This window comes from Accipiter gentilis, chromosome 33 (assembly GCF_929443795.1).
Source record: "Accipiter gentilis chromosome 33, bAccGen1.1, whole genome shotgun sequence".
Lineage (NCBI taxonomy): Eukaryota > Metazoa > Chordata > Aves > Accipitriformes > Accipitridae > Astur > Astur gentilis.
The window spans coordinates 10,734,119-10,755,783 of NC_064912.1; the positions used below are offsets into that span (position 1 = coordinate 10,734,119).

A 21,665-nucleotide genomic window follows, 5' to 3' on the forward strand; every position below is an offset into this window, starting at 1 on the left:
AGCTCAGTATCTGCAGGAAGAAATTAAGATTACAGTATGCACACATTACTGATGAAGTTCCCATGGCTTTTTAATAACATTTTACTTCAAATACAAAGACACTGTGTTGGTGAACAAGATCACTACAGTAAATCGTAATGATCATGATCAGATCATATTTGTATTAATAAGATCTGTAATGAAAAAATACTGCTTTGTAATAGCAATTAAAACATTCTGTGAGTAATTAAATGCTCTTCTTAAAGACTTTTTTTTTTTGCACTTAATGAATGTCAGACTGACAGTCAAGAGGATTGGTGTTAAACAATTTCCTGCAAATACTTGTTAATTTTTTCATGTTAGATAGTTGCCTCACAGTTGGCACACTTGGCTCTGCCCTTTCCCTTCTTATTGAGCTGTGTATCTGCATTTTTATTCCTATATGTGATGGGTACACCATTTCCTTGCTCAGATTCAGTTTTTTATCACACTTCATGCATGGTATTTGTCTGGTGTTTGATATTCTTCATTTCATCATTCTCCCCTGCTCTGCCTCCCCAAATGACTAGAAGAGCAACAGAAGTAAATAGTCTTTTCTGCTTTTGTTATGAGTACTTTGTTTCAACTACTGCCCTGTTAATACAGCCATGTTCCTGTGGCGATGGGCCCATGAGAAATCTCTGCTTGTGGTGGATCCCATGTTCTTGGGAAGTGCTCCAGCTTGGATGCCTCCTTCTTCAGTGAACTGAAACCTGTAAAACTTCCTTGAGATACTAAATGGAGAGGTAGTGAGATGAATCGCAGCATGGGTGCATCTCCTACTGTTTTATTGGCTTCTTTGAATTCCACCATTTTGCCTGGTCCCCACTATGTGCGCTGTTTGCCACGTGGCTTACATGAACGTAACTGTAGAGAAACTGATGCACAGTTTGTGGTGAAAGTATTTTTGTGTAATAAAAGCAGTGATGTAAGGAACAAGGGAAGGAGAAGGCTTGTTCTCTGGCAAGCTTCTCATGCAACGTCAGCCTGTTTAGTTAGTGGTCCCTTGTGAAGAAGTCTGTTATTTTGGACATACTTGGAGACAATTTCCATTTGGTAGATGTATTCAGAGCTTCAGAAACTTCAATGCCAGCCAGTTCACCAAACATGTTTTAAAATATCTGGAAATATGTTGCAAAAAAGTATTGGTTCCTTATAGAAGGCTGCATTAAAATATGGGCATTGCATAGAATAATTAGGCATTGCAAGCAATCCAATTGTTCAGTACAGTTAAAAACATACTTAATGCACTTTGCTTTCTGCCTATGCATTTTTGTTGGTGATAAGGAATATTCTAGCTTTAAATTAAAAAAGGAAAAAAACCCCCTGTTTTACCACAGCATTTGCTGTTTATGATTTACAAAACAGTCCATGGTTGGCATGTTTGAAGGGACCAAGGGCTGAATGATATTGCCCGATCAGCTGTAGAAGTGTGGTTCGTCCAGGTGAGAGACAGGCAGCTGATGTGTATTGGGCTGTATCTGCCACTCAGGCACTGTGCACATATGGCCAGCGGTGATGCTGGCTGTTGGAGCTCTGTTGGATGTGGATTGTAGCTCATGATCTACATTCGCTCTAAGTTCAGTCACTGACCCACCGATGAAGACTGTGTTGTATTTTCTGAGCAGGACCATGCTCTAACGTGCTGGATCTGCGTGGGGATGATGTGGCTTGCCAGCAGTGAAAGGCTGACTTTTTCCTTTCTGTGGACTTCTGGGTGGGGACTGTCAGAATTTCACCTCAGTCTGTAAAACCAGCACTTACACGTGGGAACGGTCTTGTTGACTGTACAGAACAGAGGAATTTGTATTTATGGGTGTTGTGTAATGTTGCAGTTGTCATTCCCTCTTCCCATGGATGATAGCAGATAAGATGAATAGGGGGTTTTTCAACCACTGCTTCTGTCTTGCTGCAATATTGTGTGTCAGCGGGGACTGTTGGCTAACTAGCACGCACACATTTATTAACAAACAGGGAAGGAAAAAATAATTCAAGTGACTCTTTACTTATTTTTAATCACTTCTATAAAATTACCACAAACCACTTGTTTACTGGAAGCAGCCCAGATCATGCGTTGGGTCAAAGAGTTGAGGATGATAATAATCGTGTTGGTTTTTCCAAGGTATTCATTGTCTTGGAGGTTTCAACACAAAGAGAAAATGTTGCCTAATCGATTCCTGTGTCTGCTCTTTTTGAATTTTCTTGAGCAACTCTAGGAGCCAATAATAGCCCATGTACATTTTAACAGTCATTCAAGGACTTTACTTTCAGAGGAATGTAAAATTTATTTGGGCATAAACTGAGAATCTGTGCCATAGACAGAGCCTAATGTTGTTTCTTCTTGATAAAGGCTTTTGCTGTTATAAAAGACAGCACATGAATTAAACTAAGTAAAGACGACAGCTCATTCTTGGCTTTCATTGCATGCAAAATGCATCTTTTCACATCAGTATTTACAGCAGGCTTCTGCTTGCATCAGATTTCTTCAAATCTGCTCGGCTAACATAATTTGATGCTAATAAAGAATAATAAAGGGCAACGATTCCAGATCTGCTGACAATAGTCAGTGGTCCTGCCTTTATAAGTGATAGGAACCTAGAGCTGGTTTTCCTAGAGGACCCTCCTGTATCACAAGTGCTTATCTCAGATACCGCCATGCTGAGAATTACAGTGTGGTACCTGCTGGGAAAACTCATCTCCGGCCATTTGTTTCTTTTGTGGCAGAGGTTTTTTTCTCCTCCTTCCTGTTTGCTGTTAAGCTCATTGCCGGCTGCATTGGTATTCCAGCCAGCACGGTCTTGAGTAAACATTTCTGTGCCATCCTTCTTGGGGCGGGGGGGTGGGCTTGCCCGGCATGGGGGCAGTGGGGAGGGAAACAGCGGAAACAAGATGGGGGGAGCTGGTAGAACCCTGTGTCTTGGTATCTTTCCCATGCTTTTTGTCCTTAAACTCCTCGGAGTTCAAAAAGGGAATTATGTGCAATCTGTCATCGCAAGGGGCTTTTCCAGGAAAGCGTTGAGGCATCTGGGTTTTACAGGCCGCTTCCACGGGAAGTGATCTGCTGCCTGGCAGATATGAACAAGGACCCGAATTCTGGAAACTTGCTGAATTTACTTTCTTCATAGCAGCATTATGTCACTGAGAAGCAGTGCTTAATCAGACAAAATAGGATAATAATAGTCTTGTTTTTGTTGTTGGGTATACAGAAAGCACCAACCAAATGGCCAAAGCCTGCAAATTGACAGTACTTTATCTGCGCTCATCACAAAAGCTACACAGCGTGTTTGTCTCTCGTTGATATTGCTTCATGTAGAGCTGTTGATACATCCATCCTTACAAACCATGGATTAGAAACTGTTAGCTTCAAATCTGTAATACAGATAGTTCCCTTAGGCTGATTTCTGGCAGTGCCCTCATTTTTGCAGTTTATGCATCCTAGATAAGATTTGAGAGATTTTCTTCATTTCAAAGCCTTGAAAATATTACTCTGCTGAAGCATTATTATTATGTTGGTAAATGTATAGCATTATCCTTGCCAGGTATCACATTGATGTTTGAATGGTTGGCATAATAAAAATACTAATGGGAAATACATGTTTTGGAAGATATACATAGCATGATGTATGCTCTGTCATCGTACTGTCTCTGCAAATGCAATGGTATTCCAGTATTCAGAAAATTCTCAAAGTTTCTTTCTAAAAGGTAGTACGGTTGTATGTACACCAAGGTTGCTGTAGATTGTTAAATATGCTTGTAAGAGAGAACTGTCCCATGTATAAAAGACCAAATTCTGTCCTGCACACTAGGCTTGAAATATAAAAACAAAGGAGAAGCTGTGATTGAATTTCCCATTGGCCCCATGAAAGAAAGCACCACTGAATGTGTGGAGTCACTAATGGCTTGTCACTGTAAACAGTACTGACTGAAAGGTGTCTTTGCCTTTCACCATATTACAATGCTTGTTGGGAGTTGATGAGCGCTGCAAAATCAAGAAAAAAATCCAGATGACCAAAGAGTGACTGGTTAGAAAGCCAAAGGTAGTAACTTCATCCTGCAAGTTTCACTACCCGTTTAATTCCAGTTAAATGGAAACAATGCCACTGTTGTTGATAACATCATGTTCCTACACTTAGCTTGTTTTGGACCAGTGCTGATGCTGTAGAAGACAACTTCTCAAAATCTCAAGTAATTTGATAAAAATCGCACAATGTCTATTTGTAGACCCAAATTTAACGGTTTTGGTCTCAACTTACATTGTTTTGTTGCATTAGAATAGGAGCATATTAGGAAGATATAAACCAGAATTTCTTGACAGACAAGATCTGCTTTTCATTACTATTTCTGTGTGTGACATTAATCCGCCCCCCCCACGCCCCCCCCCCAAAATTCTGACTACTGTAGAAGAGGCTGATCCGTTAAACCTTTAGGTATGCAAGTTAAAGGTTGCTCAGGTTTGGTCTGCTGAAGCTAATCATGTGATTTTTCACATATTGGTCATGGATGAGGTCTGAGAGAGCACATTGTGTGGTGTTCCTAATGCAGGCGCGCGCTCCTCTGCTCATTGAACAAGCAAATGACTTCGTAACACAGCCCAAAGCTGCTATTTTGATCAGATATTTTATTAGCGCTTATTTATGGTTTCCTCAGTAGCAGGTAGATCACTGGGAGAATAAGGGGATATTCTGGGGAAAGTGCTGAGGGATACAAGTTGTTTCATAGCCTGTATGGGACAGGGTTTCATGGTAGACATACAAACCATAACTTAAGTTCATTGAGTATCTAGGAATGGTAAATGCCACAGGTGGAGAGTTAGAATGGCAGATATATGAAAGTACATATTAATATAACTGAGCATGTGTTTATGGTATTGCAAATGAAAAAAAATAATCATTTAAGCCTCAATCAAGAACACATCTTGACAGTAACGGTATGGACTCTGTTGGGCTTATATGGAAGGCAGTTTTGACCCTGTAAAACAGACCAGGATCGTAGGATTGAGTATAAACTGAAAAACTTGCCCAAGAGTTAGGGAAGCCTTCAAAAGAGGGACTAGAGAGCATTCAGAGCCAGGGCCTGAGGAAGGGTATTGCTTATGCTGGTGTGTTCTGCCATTGTACAGTATTTTATACCTGAGCCTGTCCCTGCAAAGGCATTGGTCTCACTGTCAGTAACATGTGAATAGCCATGTTGCAGTGGAAGACATTGCAAATTTGCTGCATGCAAGAAGTTACTGAATTATGTGTCCATCAAGAATATAAAGGTATAATAGGACTTGAATTTCCCCACGCTTTCAGAAGAAGCTGGTATACTTCCTTAAAGTCCCTGGGCTAAAGTTTCTTTTAGATCACATGAAAAACTGCTGATTGCAAATAAACCTTTGGCATAATTGTAAGGCCAGTGCTTGCCCTTAGAAAGAAGTATTTTTGCGAATGCACTAACATAATGATGTTAGTTAAAAAAATGGAGTATATTGTTATTTAAGTTTCCTGCATGGCATTGTCTATGAATAGTGACTTGCTAAATTAGCATTATGCTGTGGTGTTGATCTAGTTCTGTCAGTTGAGGATGTGTATATGCTGGGATATGATCGTTGACTGTGTGTGGAGTGATTCCTTGTTTCTGACATAATTGTAAGTGGGGAGTTAGGGAAATATGACCATTGTTAAATGCAATGTAATTACAAATCACTGTGTTGACAGCACTGTGCTTACAGCACAAGTGAAAGGCTGTTATGTGGCTAAAGAAAGTAGGGCACTATACAATCTGGTGTTTGGCTCAAATGTAGTCAGCATGTTTAATGCAGTATAGAAAAAGGGGTTGGTCTGCAAAATGAATATCCATTCAAGTAAGGGTGGAGGGCAGCTTCCCGGAAAACTTTTTGATGGCTTCTACTAATGCATATATTCTTCATGATCTTTACTGGAGGCAATAAAAAGGCAAGTTTTTGAACTTCAGGTGCATCTTTTTTTGGTGTTTGAAATCTGTATTCTGCAGCATCTTTTAACCCCAAATCTCTGTTATGTTTCATGATGTTGTTAAAAGTGCTTATTTGTATAGCTCTTAATGAACGTATTTGCAAGAACAGAGAATGCAGTACCACATAAGCAACCCTCACTGAGGCCAGGTCCCAGGCTGAGTTTTCAGGAAGGCTGAGCTGCTGACAGGGGAGCTAAGGAGGCAGGTGGCAGAGATGATAATAATATCCTGTGGCCTTTTCAATTTTTATTTTATTAATGTAACTTACTGATCTTGCAGAAGAACTTTCTGTGAAGATACAAACCAGTATCTAAAACCCTCTTTTCCCAAGTTGCTTTGTTGTGGGTCTGGAAGTCTGCCCTGTGACCAAGAGGACAGAACACCTTCCAGGATTAACATCCGTGCCTAAGCTTTCAATTTATAGAGAAAAGGTAATTTTTAAAATCATCTCCTACCACTGGCTGGCACACATCCAGGAGCCTATAGGAATCATGCCAGTTTATATGGGCAGAAAATTTGGCTATTGGATGCAAACGATTATGTGGTTTTGACAGGAGAGAGAACTTCCCTGTTGCCCAGTGCAGGGCTGCTGTGAGACATGCGCCTGTCTGCACCTGGTCACTGCTTTAACAGCACAGCAGGGACGGCCAAGACAGTTACACAGAAAGCTGTGGAGTGGGTATGGAGCAACTTGTGAGAACAGTAACCTTCAGGCAGTCCTTGGAGAAAGAAGAATAAAAGAGACAGTCTTCCCACCCTGCCAGCTTTCTCTGTTCAGGCAATGGGCAGGGGGGAGAAGAGTTGGTTAGAAGTAACCTGGCCTCCATAGGTTGAAATTAAATGGTAGAAGTAGAGTTTGTCTTCCACCAGCAACAAGTGGTGCCAGCTTCACTGGGTCTGTACTATAAGCAAGCACTGCAAACGTCCACCTATCCCTCCCAGTTCTTGGGGTCCAGGAGTGGTGCTCTACACTTGCCTGAAAGGGTCCGTTTGGCTTGTTTTAATTAGTAGATACAGGATAATACATTTTAGCCCCAAGACCAAACTTTGTGTTGCCACGTATCCAGCATTGGATAACTATTGCTCATCTACAGTCACCCTGCAGTAATCATGAATATTGAAGTGTTCATATTTCAGTCTCACCCAAAATGAGAGGAAACGTGGAGGTCTTTCATTCCTGTGTGCTTGGTTCAAATACTTCTTGTGGTGCTGGGCAGGTGAAAAAAGATGTGAATGAATCTATTTCTTCTAGTGCTGTTCATATTAATAGACTTTGCTCTTCATGCTTGTTGTGTTGTAATTCTGATTTAACAACATTTATCAGTAGAAGATCACTGCAGGGTCTTTAATGATTATAGTTGTTCAAGCTGATAGTCTGAGACTATTAAATAAGCTCCAATTACTTCCTATTTATTTGTGTTGTGTTTTCCCTCCAAGTAACAAAATGTAATCCTGAAGTTCATTATTATTCTTTGCATTGTATTCATCTAAATAGATTTTCTACCTAATTAAGGCTGAATACGTTTGTGCTAAACTGACCGTATTTTACAAGCATGTTTTCATTTGTATGTGAGGGTGTCTTTGGTTTCTACCATCCATATTTTAATTATGTTTCATTTCTATAGCTGCCAGATATCCTATTGTGTGTCTCAGCAATTCACCCTGGGCTGCTCGAGATTGTTTAGATTGGAGTTGGCATAGGCTTCCAGATGAATTTTAGTTGGAATCTAGTTAATAACAAGTCACCAGGAAGCAATTTCAAGTGTTTACTACTGCTTTGAAAGATATTAAGTGTATATTGGCTGAATTTTGGATGAAAGAAATAGAGATGAAAGCAGAGGAATTCAGTTCACATGAGCTGTGTTATTTTTTATGGGGTGGGTCACTGAGAAGGGGAGGTAGGAAAAAAATATTGATGAATGGGTTGGCTGGTAATGGGTATTCAGTGTGGTTATCATGTCCATATTCCGAACATTCAAATGATTAAGCTTTACTTCTATACTTATTTTGTATTTCTTATTTATATATGATCTCTCTGGGGCACCTTTGTCAAATAATGAAGCAGTGCAATTTGTCGATAATTAAAACCACAGAACATCGCATTTTTATTTCAGTATTAGAATAACCGTCAGGAAAAACAACTATGTATATATACCACTCTTGACCTTAAGGGCTGAACTCCTGTCCCACACCCCAGAAGATGTCATTGTGCAAGCCCAAGGCCCAGCCCCGTGTGGACACAGGTGCTGTGCTGTGCTGTGCCGTCCCCTGGGGGAAGCCTCCTCCGGAAGGAGAGGGAATAGCACAAGTAGCCCCGTGCCTGTTAAAAAAGTTGTGGGGCATTAGTATCTGCTGCTACGCTACAAAACTTCATTTCTTTTCAAATGCTATTTGAGGGTCCTGTTCAAGGACCACAGAGTAATAGACAGTAATATAAAAAGTCACTTAAACTACCTTTCCCTTGAGAAAGGGCTAACTTCTTTGTAAGCCCCTTCACGTCTGAACTCTTCATTGGAAGGATTTTGAGATCCATCTTCTCTTGGGAAGAAGCTGTAGGAAAATAAACCTCCAGGGTTTTCCTGAGCTTCCTCAGAAGCCACGTTTTGCACTGTCAGTCCAGTCCTCCTTCATCTCTTTCCTAGTTTGTGGTGAGTTCTGTTTAAAGATGTGGTTAAGCTGGAATGAATCCAGGAGGCTTAATAAAGCTGGTAAATGTTCCAGGACAGTTGCTCGAAGTGAACGGTCTTTTGAGGGTTGTTTCGCCCAGGAATGGAACAATGTGTCGTGTCACGCAAGGGTGGGTTCCCTTGCCCGCATCAAGGCAGAGCTAACCGCACTGCAAAGCAGAGGCGGAAACCATTAAAATATGTGTGTGTATATATATGTGCGTGCATATGTATATGTGCAGGCAAAAAAGCCTGCCTGAACTCAGTGTTGATGTTACTGTTGGTGAGTTTGACTGGGAGGGACCTTTGCCAAGAGAAGGCCTGCGTGCATTAGTCTGGAGTCTGTTAATGAGATCAAGCATCATTTAAAAGGGACCAGTATGCGTAAAGTGGGGGCAGTTACTGGTTATAAATCAAGTTCTGTTAAAGACTGAATAAATTTGTTTAGTCTGTTGTGTCTTCCAGTCCTCCTATGTAAGTACAAATTTTCCTGAGAAGTTTAAATTAGCAGAGAACAAAGTTGTGAGTTTTTTAAATACTATGGATATCTGCTTTCACAGCTCCCTCTAGCAGTATTCCAAAATTTTTAATAATCAGATGAACATTTGAAATTACTGTTAATACAATATGGCTGTTCATACAGCTGCTGTGCTAAGCTGGAGCAAATGTGAAAATCTGTCCGGACTCTTGAAGAGTTTACTCCCTAATCTAAATCACTCTGAAAGTAAATCACATGTTAGCAAGAAACAGAAAACTGTTTTGAGGAAAGCAGCCAAAGTTTTGAAGCTTTTTTCATTCTATTTGAAACCAGAACATCTTTCTTTAATGCACAAACATTATGTATGCAAAAAGGAAAAAAAAAAAAGCAACTTCTATTAATGATATTTTTACAGTGCTGTTTCTAATGTTTTGGAACACATTGCTGAAGTTGATGTTAAAAAAAAAAGTAAAAATCAATAGTAACATTTGAAAGAAATGGAAAAATAATCCTCCAAACAATCACTTACCAATGCAGATGTTCCAATGTGGGGTCCCCTGTGTCTGTGCACTTTGTGGTGGCCCATCTGTTACTCTGCAGCCTTGAAATGCAAGTACAAAAAATATGGGCTAGCAGTGCCTGTAAGTATTTGTTAGTGCTGAGTCCTGAAGGACTTGTGCTTTTTCAAGTATCAGAATCTTCCTTATAACCCAAATGATCACTTTTTGTCATAATCTTTTTACGTAACAGAAAGGTCTGTATTTGAAACAATTACATCTTTCGTCTTTACCAGCTTGCAAGTTCAAAGTTAATAGATCTGTTTTCACCTTTTGTATCTCCCTCTTTAATGTCAGGCATAAAGTAACTTAATATATTTCTCACAAAATGTTTCTCACAAGTCTTCAGCCACTGACAATTGAAGTACAATGTACTTATTACAGCAAAATGGAAACACGTGTGGAAGAATCGAACTACATTAACATCTGCTGTCTTTTCTCCATCTGTGCTCTTTGGCTGTGCTTTTGTCCAAACCTGCCAAAAGTACTAGTTTTCCAAGGGTCTCGTGGCACATCAGCCACGTCTTTGACTGAAGTTCACAATTTCTTGTTCGTTTTGATGGCGCAGCAGGATGTCTGCATCCCTGCTGCTGCACGATGACTTCAAGCAGAGCAATGGTTGTTTTGTAGTTTGAAACATGTGGTTGTGGCAGGACAAGTGACAATAGGGTGAGTACTGTCTGGAGTTGATTTTATAACAGCAGCGTCCTACCCTAACTGGAAAAACACCTTCCTTGACCCAGTGGCAATCTGAGCCATTGAAATGAGTGTCTGAAGGATGTCAAAATCCATGCTGTTGAGCACAGGAGATGGTACCTCCCATGATGCTCAGCCTCTGGACCACGGTGGGCTGCAGCACATAGGTGAGATGCCCAAAGCTCCTGCAGAGCTAGCAGTGTGTCAGCCTCACATGCTTGATCATCCTGGGGAATAGGCTCGCTTGATCTGACAGTGGGAAGGGAGAGAGGATTTAACCCATTCCTCTGCCTCACTCAGTAATTCTTTGCTGTAACTTTTTAAAAAATTATTATTCTGATGGTGACCATCCTTCTATATGCATCTAGCAGAAGCATTTGGACAATTCCAGGCAAATGCTCTGTAGTTTTACTTTACAGTGATGGAGAAAGATGGGTTTTTTTGGACTCTTGCAGAAAAGGAGAATGGAGTGAAGCTGCTTCCCACGGCTGCCTCAGGAATCAGCTGTGGAGCTGAAGTTGCCGTGCTCCTTGGTTTGGCAGCCGGCAGCTGCCTGTGGAACGGGTGGTCTGAAGAAGTTTCTTCGGCCATGTGCCAAGGGAGAGGTGTGCCCAGCTGTTCCAAACAAGGGGATGAAATTGGATTTTGAGCCCACTGGAGCATGAGGAGGTTTTATGATTTCTGCTCTTGTTCTGAAGACCATGGTGTAATGTTTGTCGTTCTGCTGTGGGGAAAGGTTTTGATTTCAACTAAGAAACAGCCCTCAAATATACAAAGGTTAGAGCAGAAAAAAAAGGATTTAATCCAGAAGCAGCCCTTGCTTGTAGAGATGTCGTCCTCTGACTCCTCTGGCAATTGGAAGGTATCATTATTGAATAATTAACAAGCATTACAAAATAATATGTCACAGAGCTGTAATTAATATTGAACAGAAACTTGTTTTAATTATCTTCTCATAGTGCTGTTTAAATTCTTCTTGGTCACAGGACAGGTAATATAGATGGTCCTGTAAAAACTGACCAGGTCTCTTCGAGGCTTTGACATATGATGCAGATTTTGAAGGTGTTCATTGCCTCCTTGAGCTGTGAGCTGGTTTGGAGCCTGCCCCAGCACAGCTTACTCCAGCAAAGTGGCAAGTGTCTGCACCAGCTCCAGGCACTTGTTTTGTCTCAGATGTGCATGGTCCTGCATGACTGCCCAGTGATGGCATATTTTCACGTGTGATCAATAACTGTTAAGTATTTTATTGTGTGACAGGAGAAAAAAAAATAATCTAGTTTTTTATAGTACAGGGGTTTGATTTATACCTGGCTCTTAAGGCCAGCATGTCCAGTACTTTTGTATTTAGAGGAAGGTCTGTGGGTTCTGTTGTTGCTCAGTGTGTGCATATGCATATTTCTGGTTTGTTTTGCTGTGTCTTTAAGGAACCAAGCTTTGCTGGGGAAGAACATGAGAATATGTTCTCAGTACAAGATGACAGCAAATCCCTCCACGCTGGGGAGAAAATCAGTTGTGTCAGATAAACTGAAACTGTGAACATTTGCCATTGAGGGCTTGATTGCATATGGTCCATCCATCTGTGTAGTATTTATAGGGCTTTCTTGATACAGAAGTCATACAATGAATAACTTTTCCTGAGTTAAAAGCATTTTCTTGTTGTGAGGAGATGCTCTGCATGATGCAATGAACACCTTTCACAGATAAATGGAAGCTCTTACTGTGAGCCTTTGTGAACTGATTAGGGTTTTCTTTACCTTTCCTTACCAAGCCTCTACAAAAGGAGCCATCTTAGTGGCACTGTATTTCTACAGGCATGTAGGGGGTGATGCTGGAGCAGTGTCTTCCTGCATGGTATGGGCTCTTCCCTTTGGGTTGGGTGTCTCGAGTTAGATCCCTCAGCCATGCAAAGTCTGCATGCCCTTGCTGTCTGCAGAGCTGATGTGCATCAGGCCTCTGATGTTTGTGTTTCTGCTGATTTATATGTGCGTTATCTCTTTGAAAGCAGATTTGAAATTGGTCTGGTATTAGCTTATTGCAGATTGCAAAAATGAACAGTCATACCACCTAATCCTGGCTGTTGGCAGGGGGCACCCCTTCCAGGGTCAGTCTGAAACTATGCAAGTTGGTTCCTAATGGCTTTGTAATGTATTCTAGTTTTACAGTGGGATACCTCACAGACAGTGTGCTGGTTTATTGGAGTTTTGCCTTGGTCAATATTGTAGCCATAGTCTTTCACCTCCTGCCTTTAGTATTCAGGATAGAGATCTGTACCTGAAAAAATACATGAGAATTTGACCTAGATTTTCTAAACTGGGCAAACACAAATGCAAATTTATGCTTAAACGCACTTAACTTAGAAGCAAATATACATGACAGATGCAAGTGAAAAAAGTGTGGAGAGAGGCAGTCTGCAGGTATGTAAACTACCTGGGGTCTGGCTGAGCAGGTGTGTGTTGGACTTGCAAAGCCTTTGAGAGTGTTAACAGGCTGTTGTTAAAATCCATTTGTCATTACAGACGGCTGTAAAGTTCTTCCAAATTCTCTGCATTTGTGCTAGGTACAGTGAGTGGCAGCTGCTTTTGGGTCTGTAGTAGGTGACAACATCAATTTGTTCCATGGTCTTCTCAGTAGGTCGGGAAGACTCTACCTCCTTCTCCACAGGAACCCAGGCTTTCTCTCCTGAGATAGATGAGACTTCAAATTCAATCAATCAAGCTCATGATACCCAAGCCCCAGACCCTCAATCACCATAGATGTAGTGGCTAATATACCAAAGAACATACATTTTGTGTGACAGATTTTAATAAAACACACTAAAGGTGGAGTTTGGCAAATTAAAACCTGTGCGTTCAACAAGGAGCAGAATTTGGAGCAGAATTCAAACTCTCTCATTACATGCAATGGCTCTGAGCTTAAAATGTTATTTTTGCATTAATGTTATATTATTATTTTTAGCATCAATGGCAATCAGTATGTAATTGGCAATGATCTCATGCACACTCCTGAGTACAGACTGTTCTTTCCCAGTTTGGGAGTATTTGCTTGTTACTGCTGAACTGCAGCATGTGCACAGGCAGAAGAGGCCCCAGAGTCATTAAAACTCTCCCTGCCAGGGCTCTTACCATTGAGTACTCAGCAGTTAACCTCTCCATGTACCTTCTGAGAACCAGATGAAGTTAGGACTGAAAATTTCTGTTTCTTGAAATCCTTCTCTTAGGCCTGAGTTCTGTGGTAGATATCCACAGTGTCACAATTGAGCTTTGAAATATGGTGCTACAAAGTGAAGAAAAGCCTCCAAAGGTTTCTTTATAAAGGCTGTAAAAAGAGTTGGCTTTTAAAATGTAGGAAAAAATACTTTGACCTGATCCTGCACTTGTCTGCAAGAGTGGAATGGCTTTCATTGGTGTTGGGAGCAGGAGTGGGTCATTACTGAACTACAAACAGGACCTCCGTGGGAAGGGTGCACCATTTTCACTGTTAGTCCCAAAGGGAGGCCGTGTCACTCCAGGGCTGTCAGAGAAGCACATGTAGGATCACACAGAAAAGGAGTGTTTTGCCAGCAGTGTAATGGAAGCACAGCTGAAATACGTGCTCTTGGGTGGTATGTGTTGTGTTTGAGACCTATAATATTGGGTAATTTTTATAGGGTAGCCTCCCAAATGAGCTGACGTTGGATAAAGCCTCTTCTGATCTATGTCTGTTCTAAAGAGAAATACTCTATTGCAAAGACCAAAATGCTGCTTTCCATAATAACTTTTTTGTGTGTTCTGTGGATGAGATTAAGTCTATACAACAACAACAAATAGCAGTGGCAGGTCTTGGTTTGAAAATACTGCTTTCATCTTTGACTGTGGATATGTACAGGCTATATTTATAGGCTCTCCGCTTCTAATTTGGTCCTGGTATAACCTTCCATTTTTTCAGTGTATTTAATGTGATTTGCAAGCACAAAGAGAGATAAAAAGGTGCTGCTAATGAATAGGTAGACAAAAGTTGAAAAAGATTATGTTTGGAACAGCGAACCTGCTGATATACAACACATGGTACTGTCAGAACCAGGAATGCTTGGTTTCAAGATCATCTTTCCCTGAGATGACTTTGTCCTGACTTGAATATGTTAGACATCCATGGCAAATAAAGTCTGCAATTAATCCAGCACCATGAAAATTAAATATTGCAGAGCAAGTAAAAGCCATCCTCCCGTAGCCAGCTGAAAACCAGATGTGCTGCTTTTGTTTGTACCCCTGAACTTCACAAATGAACACAATTTATTGTCAGCAGCTGCTGCTGTTTTAAGCTCAGGGTGCTGAGTTTCATTTCCCCTGCACTGCAAACGTGTACATTCTGCTGTCACGTATGGATCCTATCTTGAAATCATTATGCTGGAAAAATTATGGTCGGCTTTGATAAAAGTTATTGTGGGAGACAAATGCAGATTAAAGATTGATGGAGATTTCTGGGTTTGTGGCATTTAACATTTGCATAAACAGGTGTGGGATCACGTGAGGCTGGAATTTGACTGTCCAACTGTGGTATTAATTACACATCCTTATTTTTCAATGTATATCTATAGCTCTTGGTTGGTACAGCTGTTCTATAGACTGTGCTTTATTTCTAGTCCTTGCTCCTCCCAAAGAGATTTCTCTGCAGACACCACATGTCCTCCATGGCAGGGAGGTTTTGCAGTGTTATCTGTCCCTGTGGGCAGGGAAGAGTTACAGCCGAGCTTAGTTTTGTGTCTGCCTTTGAAGCATTTAAAATTCATTTGTCTTTTCAAATTCCAGCATGTAGACTTGGAAAAGCATTTCCCAGAGGGGACCAAAGCACTTGAAGGAGGAAAACAGTTTAAAGAGGTGAACCTTTCACCAGTAAATCTGCTGTTTACTTTGCATTTTTCTCCTGAGGTTTCATCACAGCTTTCTACCACTCTCTGCAAGCGTAGTACATCGGCCGGGTGGGAACGTTCTGCCTAAACACCCGGAGCTGCAGCCTCCACTGGTCCCTAGGGAGCTGCATAGCTTGACTGGCCACTCATGAGTGCAGGAGTGGTAATATGGAGAGTGAAGATCCCAGCTGAAGCATCACATTAGTATCACGTCAGATGCTGTTTGAAAGAGGAATGTGGCCCAAACTTCATCCTTCGAGGCTTTTTTAAGCTACAGAGAGGTTTGGATGGGGCAGGAGGGCAGAGCATGGGTCCTTAGGACATGAGAGGGTATGTGCCTGTTGCTCTGGTTCAGGCCAGTCTCATGTGGGGTAAAAAGAATTACCAAGGAAAACCAACAGCAGTGAACATCTCTCCCTTCCTTTCCCGTTTATCAGCATGCCATTTGCTGTACAGATTAGGATGCATTTTTTTTATTTTTTATTTTTTAGCTTAAAGAGAAGAATCGTTTAGCAAGAGTCAGCCTATGAGAGGGAATGTTGCCAAGATACACAGAAATATCTTACTGTGACATCGCCTTTAGAGACCTTGGAAAGAGTTTAATGGAGAAGACAGATTCCCCCCCCCAACTCCTGCCCCATCATTGCAGCCAGGTATTTTGGCCCTAAGTTGCAGCATGGTGGAAAACTCCAGTTACAGATAAAACATGCTTTAAACTGTATTAATGATGAAAACTAATGATAGGGATGCTTTGCGTTACGGTGGAGTGTGTCCCTGGTCCTCTCTGCATACTGCTGCTGTTGAAATGCAACAAATAAAGTTCACATTTGCTCTTTCATAGTTTCCCTTGTATTTCACTACTTAACCTGTTGAAGTTTAAGGACTACTTATAAAGAATAGCTCAGGCTGTGTTTGGGTTATAAAATTTATGTTAATGGAATTAATACCATCTTGGATACCTCTTGTGTTTAAGTTTTTTATAACTGGGGGACAAAACAGTTGAAAGAGACAAGGAAAGTCCTGGGTGACCCACTGTGGTTACGGATCACACCATCCACATAGATTTACCGCAACCCTACTGTGTCTCTTAGTTAGTCTCATTTATCTATCCAGATATCTGCAACTCCAGATAGCTCTGTGTGTTCCTGCTTACGTCAGAGGGCTGGTAGAATGTCCTGCTGTCAAAAAGGGAACAGTATATATGTTTTAAAGGGTAATCTCTGTGTGTTTGTTCTGATACTTTGTGGTCAGTGTAATTTAAATTAGGCATATATATATACACACAACCATATATACATGTATGTATGCACAAGCGTGCAGGGCATCTTCCATTTAATTATTTGATGAGGAGAAAAGGTGAATTCTGGCACCAGCTTAGAGGAAATGCGGCAGAACAACAATTTGACAAGTTTCTGAGCTATTTCACATATACAAATCCAAGATCCAAATGCATTAAAATAAAGCAAGTCAAATTTACAAGTGACATAACTAAGCTGAGGTTTTGGAGGCGGCTGAACAACAAAGAGAACATGACAACTATCAAATATCTGAAGTCTCAGAGCAGGGGCACCTCAGTGGAGATGTTTTGGGTATGATTTTAATAAGCTTTACATTTTTCTGGCTCAGTTTGCTGCTGGGTTTGAAGGGGTCTTTTTCTTTTAAGATACATTGGACGTACAGACTAAGCGAAGGGACCTGAGCTCTGAAAATAATTGGTTTATGTTTTTTAGTTTGGTCATTCATGGGGATGGGGGATGTCTTGAAACTATTTTTTGTTTGTTTTGTTTTCTCTTTGGTGTGCAAAGAAAAGCAACGAAGCTGGTGGAGGGTCAAGAACACAAGTCATATGAGAAGCAGCTGAGGCAACTAGGGTTGTGTAGTCTGGAAAAGAGGAGGCTGAGGGGGAGACCTTATCACTCTACAAATATGTGAAAGGAGGTTATAGTGAGGTGGATGTCAGTCTCTTCTCCCAAGTAACAAGTGATAGGACAAGAAGAAACAGCCTCAAGTTGCACCAGGGAAGATTTGGTTTGGTTATTAAGGAAAATTTCTTCACCAAAAGGATTGTCAAGCATTGGAACTGGCTGCCCAGGGAAGTGGCTGAGTCACCATCCCTGGAGGTATTCAAAAGATGTGTAGACATCGCACTTAAGGACATGGTTTAGCAGTGGACTTGGCAGTGTTAGGTTTATGGTTGGACTTGATCTTACGGGTCTTTTTCAGCCTAAATGATTCTATTATTCTTTAGAAAATGCTATTTTTTTTTCTCCTTAAAAGAAGATTACAGAAAAAAGAATCTTATTTCATGTGTGCCCTTAAAAATTAGAAACATAATTTTTTGAAAAAAAGATATATTCTCTCCAAGCTAGAAATATTTTGTTTGAAAAACGTTTGGGTTTTGTCTTGTGTGTTTGGTTTTGGTTTGGTTTGGGGTTTGGGTTTGTTTTTTTTTTAAACATCTCTACATTGCTCTGTGTAGTTAAAGCTACTTGTGAGCTAGAGATATTCATGGAGAGAGAGTCGCTTCAGTCACTCACAGAAACACATCTTCTAATGAATAAACTATTCAAACATTTCTCATTGCTGAGCTACAGAGGTCAAAGTGATACTGACTCCCTGCATGACCTTGGATAAGTCATTATCTCCCTCTCCTTCCTCTACAAAACCTGACAGTTAAATAGCTCCTTGCAGAAGAGTTGTGAGAGACAATTGGCTAATGCTGGTAAAATGTTTTGAATACAAAATGTGGTTCATAGGTGCTAAGAGTGGCTCCCGTCAATCATTGTTAGTGGATGCAGTCATTTACCAGCCTCTGATTTTTGGTTGTTAGGTCTTTAACTAGTAGAAAGACACCAGGACAGACTCACAAAAGTCTATCAATATTTATACTCCTGTGTTCAGATGTTATAATAACAATTCCCCATTGATTTTGTCTGCTGTTGATAACTTCAATAAATGGAGATGTTCCTGTTCCATGGGTCTAAAAATTATGTGCCCCACTAGCCTCAGGACTAGTTTCTGCGGTCTGATAGCCACCCCTGGCTATCAGAGAAGTTCTCATTTGATAGTACTATATACATACAAGTGGCTCTCGGTTTTGTTCTACTCTGTCACATCTTTTCTAGAGCAGATTGCCATGTTCTTTGTTGTCTCTAGGATCCTTGGGATAGTCCTCCTTTCTCTTTGGTGGTGTAAACTTGCTCTTTTGTTGATGGGCTAGGATGAGTTCCTGTGGCAGTAGGTGGAGGCGGGCATGAAATGGTAAAGCAAAGCATTATTCTGCATCAGACAAATATTTTACATGGCCTATTCCTTTTCCTTTATATGATATATTTTAAACGTTGCAACACTATGATCTGTGTATTTATCAAAGCGTGGAGAAGAGGAACGTGGTGGTTAAGAGCTGATGTCTGAGCCTCCCAAGGAGCCCAAGTGTCTGCAGCTGCTCACCCTCTCACACGGGGCTCGTTGCTGCCACAGCTTCCCACGTGCAGCAAAGCTGCAATGCACCCTGTGAGAAACACTTCTTCAAAGTTTTATTATGTAGAAACTCCCCCAAAAACAAAACTAGGAAGGGTTTGGTTTGTAGCAAAGTTACTTCACTGAAGGAAAGCTTGGACTGTAAAGTCACATGGTGCTTTCTGCAGAGGAATGCGGCAGTTCCTGGGGTACCAAATTGCGGTCATTAACACAAGGTGTGAAAGAAGGCATTGAACGATGTGCTCTTGCTCCCTTGAAACCTGTGTCAGTTTTGCCATTGATTTTTAATCCTGTCAGGGTGAAGTCTGGTTAATAATTGCTCACAAACCTGTGTAAAACCTCCCTGCTCTATCTGAGATGGGGCTTGGACTCTGGCTTGGTGATGGCGGGGGTGCAGGGGATGGTCGTCTGCACTGACCTGGGCAGCTCAGAGGCCTCTCTCAGCTCCGTCTTTCTGTTATGAACCCCGACGTGGGGATTTTTTTGCAGTATATTGGATTGTAACTGATTTATGTTTTCATGTAAAAAATGCTTGTAATGCATGGGATGTGACTATTTTTAGTAAGATGAGTATAATTTTTCTCCCCATTTATAGGATGGCTATTTTTCCCACCGACCGAAAGAGAAAATGCGAACAGACAGCAATAATGAAAATTCAGTCCCCAAGGACTTTGAAAATGTTGATAACAGTAACTTTGCTCCCAGGACTCAAAGGCAAAAACACCAGTCTGAGCTGGTGAAAAAACCCCTTAGCAAGCAAAAGGAGCACTTGAGAAAGAAACTGGAAGAGGAGAAGATGAAGGAGAACTTGCTGCTGGGGAAGAACTCCAATGAGGTGGTGCAATTCAATGATCACCCCGGAAAAAACAGCAGCAGCAACAACAATTTGAAGGAGATTCACAGGTCTCCCAGACAGCATAATTTAAAAAAAAGTGGAAACAGCTCCCCTGAACTGAGATACGACCAACCACCAAAGTGTGAGGTAACAGGCAAAGAGGCAATCTCAGCTATGTCCCGGTCTAAATCTAAGCAGTGTCGGCAGGAGATCGCAGAGGTGTATTGTCAGCACAAGCATGGAAAGCTGATGCCAGAGAAGGTGACACGCTTCTGTACGCTGGAGGGTAAGTTGGTAGATGGTGAAGGAGAAATAACACAGTGTCTCGGGGGAAGGATTCTATATAATTGAAATGGACTTCTGATGACAGAAAATAGCTTTATTTCAGGAATGTATAATGTACTTAGTCTGCGAAAACGAGGGAGAGATTGAGTATGTTTTAAATAGGGAGTTACGTGGATGTCACGATCCTTGGTAGATTCCTACAGAATTTCTTTTCGCTTTACTTCCACCAGATTTTTATTACACTGTGTGATCTAGGTATTCAGCTGCTACTCCTGTTTCTTGTAGTTCTTAATCTACAGGCACAGAGAAGCATAGTCAGAAGTCTTGTTATTCTATACAGGATTTGTGTGCTTTTTGGGGGTCAGGGAACAGACATGGTGAATTTTGATGCCTCATGCTAACCACTGAATGAGTGGCATTGCTGATATGGCTGGTTTTGTGGCACAGTGGAGTCCTAGCTAATAACCAGGACTTCTAAGCATTTTGATAATCCAGATAATTATCAGAAGTATAATAAAAAAATTCCAAAAGCATGGGGAAAAATATATCTGAATTTGGGGCTCACTTCTATTTTTAATGTTCTTCAATCAGCAAAAGTAATTTCCAAAATCACTGTTGTAGAGAGTCAGTTACCTCTGCTAGCCTAAGCCAAGCTTTGATTTGTTGCTTTTGATTTCTTCATGCAGTCAGATACATGAGGTATCTCTCAGCTTGCTGTTGCTTTTGCATGTGAGCTGACCTTTTCCTACTTTTCAAGAAGAGTGCTTCATGTGCTACCATTCATTTAGCTGTAAGCTTCCCATACAGTAAAGTGCTTTTATTTTTTAATAACAAAGCATTGATCAGTTGATCAAAGTAGGTATTGATCAGGGAACAGCAATATTTGCAGCAGCACTTTTTTATACAGCAGTCTAAAGTCCCCATCCTGTAAATGGCACTTCAGCCCGCGCATGTAAGGATATGTCGATGTCTTTGTCCGAGCTGAAAGTGCACAGGGACTTTCACAAAGAATAGGTCTTGCTTTGAGATGGTACAGTAAACCTGGTGAGCCATAGGGGTTGGGGGGTGTTTAGTTTCTTTCATTAGGAATATTTAGTTACATCCTCTAACCCCATGGCTTACCTGTTTATTGCACCATTGCGAAGCAGTGGTTACTATTGGGGGGTTTCAGGGTGGGAGGAAGGAGGATCCATGTTGCTATTACCTAAATTAGGAGGCTAAACTCCACGTACAGACAGTGGAAAAAAGGAGGTGCCCCAGAGGATGTTTCCAAACAAGAGTATCTCTCTGTAATAGGAAGTTTCGGCTTTTAATTTAGATGGCACATATTACAAGGGTGAATGGTGTGAGCACCCCATTTCCTACCTCAGTGCACCTGTGACTGTTTTATTTTGGTTTTTACCATGTCTCATTAAGCTAGGTGGGCAAACATTGGAGATAAAGAATTAATTGAGCAGGCAGAAGACTTGGTGTTCAGTGGGAAGCAGGGAGAGGGACAGCAGAGGCAGCACAAGTTGAAGGGAAGATAAAAGAACAGTAGAGAGGTAGGAATTGAGCAAAACCATACATCAGTGGCAGGCTAAGCATCAGTGAGTACCCCCCAGGTGCCCCTGAGGTCCCATTGGGGTACCACTGGTGGAATCCACTGTGATAAGCACATACTTGGTATTCTTCCCTCTTATTCTCTAATGACAGGAGAATCAATTCTGGTCTGTGAGAAAGCTGATGGAGGTCAGCACCTTGCAGACACTTTTTGGGATCAAGGACATATCTTAGTAATGTCATCAAT

At 41.1% G+C, this 21,665-nt stretch overlaps 1 protein-coding gene across 3 annotated transcripts in view; it reads left to right on the forward strand.

The window, feature by feature from the left end:
- Positions 1 to 21,665, forward strand: part of XYLT1 (xylosyltransferase 1) — a 214,410-nt gene that overhangs the window by 86,266 nt on the left and 106,479 nt on the right. For all 3 annotated transcript variants that reach the window (XM_049791716.1, XM_049791715.1, XM_049791717.1), the window contains exon 3: positions 19,352 to 19,877. In XM_049791716.1, coding sequence (XP_049647673.1) covers positions 19,352 to 19,877 — 526 coding nt within the window. The remainder of the gene's footprint in view (positions 1 to 19,351; positions 19,878 to 21,665) is intronic.